The 10,408-nt window shown below is 38.6% G+C and overlaps 1 protein-coding gene across 1 annotated transcript; it reads right to left on the bottom strand.

The window, feature by feature from the left end:
* Positions 1–21: 21 nt before the first annotated feature.
* On the bottom strand, positions 22–8,615 carry LRRC23 (leucine rich repeat containing 23). Its single transcript, XM_034410993.3, has 8 exons — positions 8,291–8,615; positions 7,671–7,810; positions 5,052–5,164; positions 4,644–4,897; positions 4,395–4,525; positions 3,169–3,305; positions 1,812–2,073; positions 22–298 (listed from the first exon to the last, which is right to left on the bottom strand). The coding sequence occupies exons 2-8, from the start codon at positions 7,785–7,787 to the stop codon at positions 257–259; spliced, it is 1,056 nt and encodes a 351-aa protein (XP_034266884.1). The 5' UTR covers positions 7,788–7,810; positions 8,291–8,615; the 3' UTR covers positions 22–256.
* Positions 8,616–10,408: the final 1,793 nt, after the last annotated feature.

Below are 10,408 nucleotides of genomic sequence, written 5' to 3'. Positions count from 1 at the left end.
CCAAAAGCAACATGCTTTGCCTTGCTTCACCAGACTCTTTTTTTATTGAAATGCTTCAATCACAACTTATTTGAAAGAACAGACAACCATCCACAAATGCTATCCACTATGGTTCCATCCAGGAACTATGCAATACTCTTCTGTTGTGACATGCCAAGATTAGTGCTAACTGGGTCAGAGCTGTACAACACATGGAAGAAGACTCTGGAAGGCAGCTTACAGCTCTTACTTCTTTCCGGGGACTAACATATACTTGTCACTCAGTCGTTAAGTCTTCTTGAGTGGCGTCTTCTGCTTCCTGAAAAATATGTGGAAAAAGAACAGGCTCAGAGTATTTCCAAATGAGGATCTTAGAATGGCAAAGCATCAGGCATACTCTAAGTATATAAGCTGCATCAGAAGCGAGTTATTTTCCATGACTATCATCATAATAGCCCAGATAATAGATAGGAACAACATAATCTTCAGAGACACTCTCCTTGGCAAATTCTGTTGGAAGTACCAAGAGTATCAGCTCCTATTAATCTGGATATTCCACTTCAAGGAGGCATCCCCAGTGAATTATTTGCCTTTTATTTTTGAATAATTCTAGGGCATATTGTGGATGCACAACAAACAATAAACAATGAAGTATCTTTATTTTATTTTAAGCAGGTATGATTTTATTCATTTATACCTCAGGGGTAAACATACTGTTGGAATAATGGAATAATCAAACTGTTTCCTACACATTTGTCTTAGTACAATTTCAAAGTTTTGTAAGATAGAGACATATATTACTGTATTTGATATTCAATTATGTAGTCTCTGCTGAAGAATCTCCTTGCACGTTTTATTTTGAGCTACTGTTTATCACCTTTATTGATTCTTTGTATTCAACCCACATCCTTGTATACTTCTGTAGTATCTTTACTTAGTAAGGCTCTCAATACCTTCTTTATAAATATTATATCCTCTGCTCAGTGTGGCTGCACCATACTTTTATAAAATGACATTATCAGTCATTTGTTTTTTCAGTGGTTTCCCAATATCTATTTGCTTCCTGTGCTTTTTTTTTTTTAAATGCACCTGTAAATATTCTGCTATACAGTATAGATAGCACCATCTGGTACTTCCTTTCAGTTCCGTAAATTCTGTTATGGAATGATTTATTCTGTTTTCCAAAGTTCCCTTTAGAGCTAGTGACATTGCAGAATCCAGAATTTTATCCATGCAACAACAGAATCTTTTGATTCCAGTATATTTGTATTTCCTTAAATTAGATGTTATTTTTCTCTTCCTGTGCCTCTGCCAACTTTGCATTTGTTTACAAATTTCCAAAGGAAAATCATAACAATATGCTGCATAAAAATATAACATATGCTGTAGAATTTTAAAGACCACTGTAAATAATTTATTATGAAATTAAGCTTTTGTGGGCTAGATCTCCTCCATCAAATGTAGGCTTTCAATTAAAATAGATTTGTATTGCAAAAAATTTATGCCATAATGGAATACTGTTAAGGATTAAGGAAATATAAAATGTAATATAGTTCATGAAAGCTATCCAGATGCACCATTCAAGACTAAACAACTACACAAAATAGTTTAACAATTCTGGCAAAGAACTTTATTATCTATATAAAATCCATCTCCCTCCAGTGTTCATAACATATTCTCCCTGTGCCACTCTTAATTATGATCCATATGTGACACCACTGTAGACTTAAAAGAAAAGCATCTAAGGCAATTGTAACAAAAGACAAAAGGGCTGGATCTTTTATATTTTGCATTCCTCTAATCAGAAAAATATATATTTTTCCTTGTCTCACTTCAAGCTCCTTCTCTCTCTCTCTTTCTTTCTGTAACTCCAACTCTTCTTCCTTTCGCCTTTGACGTATATCTGCAGCCTCATTGCGTTCTTCTTCCTCAAAGAAATCTTTATCAAGGCGCTCCAGGTTTGGGAGCAGGACCAGGGATTCTAGACGGTATTCCGACTCATCAGAACAAGGATTTTCTAACAAGACCAGGGCTCGTAACATGGGCAGCACTTGCAATTTTTCCAATTCCTGTACTTGTGCAATTGCATTTCCCCTGCAGAAATGGGAAAGAGAGATCTGCCTTACAAAATATCCCTATTGGGAAAATAATAATTTAAAGAAAGCAGTAATTTCAGAAGGAAATGGGAAGAATAAATGACCTATTTTAAAAAAACAAGTAGGAGTTTTTCTGAATTTAAAGTGTTTCCTTTGTCGGTCTACTTTACTTGTACAATCATTTACTTTTATAAGACATCTGGTGTCAGAATCTTCCCATTAAGCTATGGTCATAATAAGCTATTCTTGGCACAGGACATTTAAATTTAACTTATTAATATTAACAGTAAAAAAAACAATCACCACCTAGGACCAATTGGGATCAATAGGAATTAATGATTGTGAACTGCAACTGTTTAAAATACAAGTCAACACTATTCAGATAGAGTAAATGTCTTAGAAACTTTAAAAGTCTGTTGGCTGCTACTATTTATTTTCTACAAATCTAACATCTTTATATTAGGGTATCTTATATCAGATCCTACTAGTAAGCTATACTACTGTAGTATTATCTACGATCACTGAATAATCATTGTACTGATGTAATTATATTGAGAGCAAGCTTTATATTGCCTCACTGATGTTTGAGTGATGCTAGGAAGATGTTAGAAGTCACTAATGGGAACATGCTGTGATGATACTTTATGATGCAAAATAGGAGTTACTATAATTGCAAGTAAATCTGTTGATTTCCATTGAACAACAAATGTCATTCATTATTTTTATAATTGCTATATAATTCAGATGCCTCCTCTGTGCCCTTGCCTCATTTCCTACCTTGTTTGGGGGATGAGGGTGGGGCATATATAAAGTTCCCTCTTATTTTTTTATGCAAAATCCTGTGGGAATGAACGTGACTTACTGGTAAACTAGAATCCATTGTCCACACTTCATATCCAATAATTTAACTACAACCATGTAAGATTGCCCGTGTTGCTGTGATCTAATACAGTCAATAGGAGTAATGTTCTGGTACATTTTTAAAAAAAATTAAAGATTGATATTTATTAGGAAGATATGGTTTAAACATAACTTCTCATATTATTCTCTTTATATCCAAGGTATTTGATATTTGATACAGAAGCCCACACACCGTAGATTGAGGTACTGAAGAGATTTCATGTTGCTTGAGAAGCCATCCAACACTTCAATTAGATTGTCACGCAAGTGTAGAGTTGTGAGATGCTCCAGATTTTCCAAGTCCTCTAGATGACTAATAGAATTCTGAGCCTAAAAAAAGAGGAGGGTATGTAGGGTATGCAGTAGAGAACGGAATATCAGAGTTGAATCAAAAGTACATTCACCCAATCATGAGGAATAAGAGACCTTATAAACCAGTCATGTGTTTGCAATTAATTTTAGGGAAATCATTTTCCAAGCCTTATTTGGAAAAAACGAGAAAATTGAGGGACAGGTAGATTACCTGCATTCAATCTAAACTCTATAGATTCTATGGCTTCAGAATCAAGTCAGCATTTGCCTCTGTCTCCTATAAATCTTTTTGTTACATTTTGCCTGATTAAGAGTCAAGAATATTTTAACAGTTTGCATACTATTATGAACTCAAGTGTAATAAAGATATTGCCCTAAGATGAATAAATATGCACGAGCACAGTCACATTCTTGGCACATGATGTGTCACAAATTTGAGTCATCACTAATGTTCCCTCCCTTCTATATTCCCCAGTGATCAATTTTAACACTGGCATTTTGTTGTTATTGTTAATTTAATTTCACGATTATGCTGTTTCTTTCGTCAAGGAGCCCAGCATGATTTCTGTCCTCCCACTCTTTTTTTTCCTTGCTATAACACTGTTAGACTGCTGAGAATATAGTTGCTTCATTCAGTGGGCTTTATGGGAGCTAGAATGGGAATCTGAACCCAGATCTGTGGAGTTCTTTATAAAATCATTACAGTCCATCAACAGAGTTTGGAGTCAAGCTTGGGAAACTGTGCACTAACATTGGGCTGTAATTCTACATGTTAATGATTGAAATCATATCCACTCTGAAATACAAAAGATCAGACTATGCAATTTAACACATCTTCTGTTTAACTATATTACCCTGCCACAATCAGGCATAAACTTGTCTTTGAAGCTGCTATATGTATTGGAAGGAAAACTTGGAAAAAATTATTTTAACAAGGCAAAAACGGGAAGATTTTCATTTACATGCTCTATCTTTCACATCATCAGAGTTTCTCGGGCTTCTCTGTAGCCTCTATAACTACATTACTCTATAGTATAATTATGTATACAATTACCATGTCTAGTTTGATATATAGTGAAAAGGATGTTTGAGGACAAGTTCCCTTACCAGGTACAGGTTTTTGAGTTTGGGCAAGAAGATTCCAGCTGTAGACTTTAGACTGTTTCCTCGCAACTCCACTGTGTGCAGTTTTGACAGGATATTTGGATTCAGTTCTGATAGTACCTCAATTGCATTGCCTAGATATGAGAACAATAGGCAGTGATAATTAATTTGTCCAGGATTCCTTTTCTGCAAAACATAAAGGGAGACGTTTCTCTCTAGATTCAGGGGAATCCTTGAGTGTATACCACTCACCTCTCAGGTTAAGGCTGGCCAAACGTGGGTGGCAAATGCCATTAGAGTCCTTGATGTGGTTGTTGGCAAAGCTTGCAATCTGCAAGTAGGGCAACTCTTCTATACTGGCACTGAATAACCGATTATTATCTACTTTCAGCCATAGCAAATGTCTGAGAAATGCCAATGGAGAGAGGTCACGGAGCAAGTTGTCTGACAAGTCTACATACCGTAGATGGATGAAATTATGGATGAATGTGATATCTGTCAGTTCCCTGTCACAAAATGAGGAAAATTACATTATTCCCCAATTATCAGTTTTCCAGTGCCTTCCCTAAATATTTCTATTCCATCAAGAACTGGAATAACAGTTTATGGAGAGGAGACAAAATTCTTAGAAAAGTAAGATATATATATCTGTGCACTTACTTTTCTCTGACTTCTAATTTCACAAAGGCGTGTGCAAGGCCATTGCCAGTTTTACATAAAAGTGAGAGGCCTTCCTTCATCATCTCCTCATTGAGAGAGGTTGAAACTTGGGGCTGTGGGGGAAAAAGCACAGCCAAGAAAAGATACAAGATACAAGAAAACATCAAGTCACAGCAATCCGTTTGTATTTGAAGAGTGAATGCTGAGGCAATATTTTTCTCACACATTTCCTTCTACACTTTGCATGCCTTCCTTTGTGTGTATGTGGTTGATGTCTTCTTCACTACAGCAGACTAGCTGGGGAATGGGGAAGAGAGATATAAAAAATTCAGGGTAGAGATGAGTGAACTAAACTATGGGTTGTAAGCTGACAATTTTATTTAAAATCAGCATCCATTATCTCACTCAGAGATGTACATACATTTACTTTATTTCTAAAAAGGTTAACCTGTTCACTGTTTCTTCTTTTTTGTCAGGAATTTTTTGTTTTACACATTTTTAAAACAGAAGCTGCTTTAGAAAGGGAACTTGTGGTATCTTTTGCAAAAAAGCATCTCACATAGGCTATGTTGAAAGCTACATTAAGTTCTTTTAAATTGCACTGACTTTGATGGGCAGAGAAAACATTTTCCAGTTTTAATGTAATTTCGATAACTGCCTGGATAACTGCCTGGATTGAGGTGCTGTATAAATTCCATGAATGAATAAAGGAATTGTGTTTTATACAATCAGATCCAGAAATATTGGGACATCGACACAATTCTAACATCTTTGGCTCTATACACCACCACAATGGAGTTGGAATGAAACAGACACAATGTGCGTTAACTGCAGACTGTCAGCTTTAATTTGAGGGTATGTACATCCAACTCAGGTGAACGGTGTAGGACTTACAGCAGTTTGTATATGTGCCTCCCACTTGTTAAGGGACCAAAAGTAATGGGACAATTGGCTACTCAGCTGTTCCATGGCCAGGTGTGTGATATTCCCTCATTATTTATTTATTTATTATTCAAACTTCTATACCGCCCTTCTCCTTTCGGACTCAGGGCGGTGAACAGCCAAAATAAAAACATTTATACATAACATTGCAATTAAAAATAGATTTAAAATAATTAATAAATTTGGCCCATAATTTAAAACTTGTCAATTTAAAATCAGTATCAAAATTTTAAAACCCCAATTACAATTAAAAATTACCCCAATTACAATGTGCAGATAAAAGGCCCAGAGTTCATTTCAAGTGTGCTATTTGCATTTGGAATCTGTTGCTGTCAACTCTCAAGATGAGATCCAAAGAGCTGTCACTATCAGTGAAGCAAGCCATCATTAGGCTGAAGAAACAAAACAAACCCATCAGAGAGATAGCAAGAACATTAGGCATGGCCAAAACAACTGTTTGAAACATTCTCAAAAAGAAGGAATGCACTGGTGAGCTCAGCAACACCAAAAGACCTGGGAGACCACGGAAAACAAGTGTGGTGGATGACCGAAGAATTCTTTCCCTGGTGAAGAAAACACCCTTCACAACAGTTGGCCAGATCAAAAACACTCTCCAGAAGGTAGGTGTATGTGTGTCAAAGTCAACAATCAAGAGAAGACTTCACCAGAATGAATACAGAGGGTTCACCACAAGATGTAAACCATTGGTGAGTTTCAAAAACAGGAAGGCCAGATTAGAATTTGCCAAACAACATCTAACAAAGCCTTCACAGTTCTGGAACAAGATCCTATGGACAGATGAGACCAAGATCAACTTGTACCAGAGTGATGGGAAGAGAAGAGTATGGAGAAGGAAAGGAATTGCTCATGATCCTAAGCATACCACCTCATCAGTGAAGCATGGTGGTGGTAGTGTCATGGCGTGGGCATGTATGGCTGCCAATGGAACTGGTTCTCTTGTATTTATTGATGATGTCACTGCTGACAAAAGCAGCAGGATGAATTCTGAAGTGTTTTGGGCAATATTATCTGCTCACATTCAGCCAAATGCTGCAGAACTCATTGGATGGCACTTTATAGTGCAGATGGACAATGACCCAAAGCATACTGCAAAAGCAACCAAAGAGTTTTTGAAGGGACAGAAGTGGAATGTTATGCAATGGCCAAGTCAATCACCTGACCTGAATCCCATTGAGCATGCATTTCACTTGCTGAAGACAAAACTGAAGGGAAAATGCCCCAAGAACAAGCAGGAACTGAAGACAATTGCAGTAGAGGCCTGGCAGAGCATCACCAGGGATGAAACCCAGTGTCTGGTGATGTCTATGCGTTCCAGACTTCAGGCTGTGATTGACTGCAAAGGATTTGCAACCAAGTATTAAGAAGGGAAAGTTTGATTTATGATTATTATTCTGTCCCATTACTTTTGGTCCCTTAACAAGTGGGAGGCACATATGCAAACTGCTGTAAGTCCTACCCCGTTCACCTGAGTTGGATGTACATACCCTCAAATTAAAGCTGACAGTCTGCAGTTAACGCACATTGTATTTGTTTCATTCCAACTCCATTGTGGTGGTGTATAGAGCCAAAGTTGTTAGAATTGTGTCGATGTCCCAATATTTCTGGACCTGACTGTATATTTTTGAAAAAAATACAATAAATATTAACATGCTTTACCTCTTCCTCCTCTTCATCTCCTTCCCCTTCCCCTTCCACCTCCACCTCCCTTTCTTCTTTCTTTTCTTCAACTTCTTCTTCAGTATCATTTTCATCATCAGGTTCCTCATCTGACATTTTCCAGAGTTAATGCTTTCAGGCTATAAATAACAAAGATTGTAAGTGATTTCTAGCAACTGGCCAGAATCTTATTTCAGTTGAATATGAACAAACTTGGTGTCAGTATTGATGAGAAGGGCAAAATGTTCTCATTTGAGGATACCATTACAGGAGGTGGGAGGGAAATGCTTTTAGGAAAGGTCCTATATTTCAGCTGGTCTTTTAGCATAGTGTCCTTTTGAAGACCTTTTAAAACATCTTCCAGGCACAGCTGTCATGTGGACTAGAATCTTATCTTGGTCAGAAGCCTCAGAAAAATCTGTTAGAGCCCAACAAGAGGGTTGAAGTGACAATTTTGAGGCCAACTAGGACATAGTAAGGCAGATAGATTTAAAAAAATTAAACAAGGACTTCACGGGGCATGTTTCAAATAGTCTGACAGCAAAAGACAAACTGAAGCCCTTGCACCCATCTGCTCTCCCTAAAAGGGAGAAAACCGTCAGATGCACATTATTACGTACCGTGGGCAGAAGCTGCACCGGTTGAAATTCTCTCTATTGCTGTTGCCCACCTTTTGTGCCTTTAGCGTCCCTATTATCGTGAAAACCAAGGCAACCACCCCTGGCCCTTTAGCTCCACCTTCTGACCAATTCGGGTTCCTTCAACTCTCTAAACAGTTACTACGGTACTATCCATTCCGAGTTGCTGACCCGGTGCAAGACTTAGCCGCTCAATGTGGATTACTTGGTTGCTAGGGCAACTGTCACCAGGAGGCGGGCACTGTCACCGCGGACGCCTTTACTTCTCCGACAGCCGCCGAATGACTGCCAGGTTTTTCGACAGTGCGAAGGCGGCCACAGGCAAAGGCTGGCTGGAAGAAAGCGCGGGAGAAGCGGATTGGATGAGAGCCGCGAGATTTGCATAAAGCGTCCTAGGGGCGCCTCCGAAGCTGTGTTCCTCAAGCTTGGCGTTTGGAGAATTCTGAGAATTGAAATCCACAAAAGTTGAGAAACCCTCCTCCAAGGAGTCAGAAGAAGGGAAGCAGAGCCAGGTCGACAGTAAATGATGGGATGCAAAAGGCAAGAAATAACAGGAGGTCCACGCTGTCACTTTGCACATAAGAGCCTGGATAACCATTTGTCTGAATTGGTATAGGGTCCCCTGCTCGAGCAGGGGGTTGGTCTAGAAGACCTCCAAGGTTCTCTTATCATTCTGTGTTCTATGTTCTTCATTCAGGGTACAGTACAGTAATCTTTTTTCACATGTACAGTGCTTATTTATCTATCACTGTTCTGTACCACCTTTTGTCAAATGTATTAAGTGATGCTAACATGTTATCTCGTATGAATGCTGTCACTGTATTTATTCTGCCGGTCTTTCAATCCTCTGCGCCTTCCCTATTTTATTTCCCTCTGACTTCTATAACTTCTTGGCTGCCTGGCTAACTAGCTTATAGGTGCATGACAAATAAGGTTCATGAGGATCCATTCCATCTCCCCTCATCAATGGAGGCTTATGTGGTAATAAATTGGGGTGCCGTTGAGCGAATATACTAAGCTGTAGTGACCGATTCATCCACACTGCCACGGGTTTACACTAAAGGCTGAACTAGCATAGCAAATCAATTGAACAAGCCAAAGAGTCATAGCATTCCAAGTTGCTTTTACCGCCGCATGGACTTTTGTCAGGCTTTTAACTCATTTTAGTATTGCTTTTAATGAATTCTGCTTAACTTTTTATTCTGCATTTATTTTAATGCAGAATATTACCTGGAACGCTTAGATGAATCAAGTAAATAACCTCATTAGACTAATCTAACATGCCTGTCATTTGGCAAAAGTGTCCTGTATTAGGAGTAAATTAAATAAAGAACTTAATTAGATACAGAAGGTTGGGTGAGGAAGGAGGCTGTGTGTCCTATGAATGTATAATACACATGTTGGGCTACAAATCCTCAGTGTTATTGGTTCTTGATTTCAGCTTGCAGAGGATTTGGTGCAGAACAGAGCGTATTGCCATCAGTTGAATGAAGCAGCTCTTCTTGCCCAATCTCTAAAATTGCTAATTAAATTGCAAGTGATTGGGGAACTATGTCCCCAGCATAAACCAAACTTTTGCTTTGCTCCTTCTATAGCAGTTAAGGCTATAGTGAGTGAACACTGATATAGTGAAATCATTGAAATGGGCAGGTGAAGAAATTATGGTGTCACAATTCTTCACCTGCCCATTTCAATGATTTCATTTCATTTGGACCAGGCAAGGTCGACCTTCCTAATAGAAACATGCTTTTCTGGCAAAAATGTTGCTATTTCTTGGTTATCTATCATCAAAAATAGGAAGTATGATTTCTGGGGAGAGTGGATAGTCTGGAGACTGAAAACACTAGTCTGGTGATGGCAGATGGCACCAACGACCGTGGTGTCCACTTCTATATTTTGGGGACTCTTCTACTCAATTATCATAAGGCAGGGGTGTCAAACTCAAGGCCACGGGCTGGATCCACCCTGTGGGGTACTTAGATCTGGCCCGCAGGGCCGCTCTGAAAACAGCAAAGGACTGGCCCGTGGTGCCTCTGCCAGTGAATGGAGGTCGGAAGGGTTGCGTGCGACATTCCCAGGCTCTGTTTTTGGCCGTGACAG

Source organism: Pantherophis guttatus, chromosome 2, assembly GCF_059756535.1.
Source record: "Pantherophis guttatus breed Tessera chromosome 2, ASM5975653v1, whole genome shotgun sequence".
Lineage (NCBI taxonomy): Eukaryota > Metazoa > Chordata > Lepidosauria > Squamata > Colubridae > Pantherophis > Pantherophis guttatus.
This window is presented reverse-complemented; position numbering and strand designations above follow the sequence as displayed.

Coding starts and splice junctions, on each gene's coding strand:
- LRRC23 (XM_034410993.3), bottom strand. CDS start 7,787: ATGTCAGATGAGGAACCTGATGATGAAAATGATACTGAAGAAGAAGTT. Junction 2,074..3,168: donor CTTCAGTACCTCAATCTACG/GTGTGTGGGCTT, acceptor CCATTTCTGCAG/GGGAAATGCAATTGCACAAG. Junction 299..1,811: donor AGAGAGAGAAGGAGCTTGAA/GTGAGACAAGGA, acceptor CATATTTTTCAG/GAAGCAGAAGACGCCACTCA.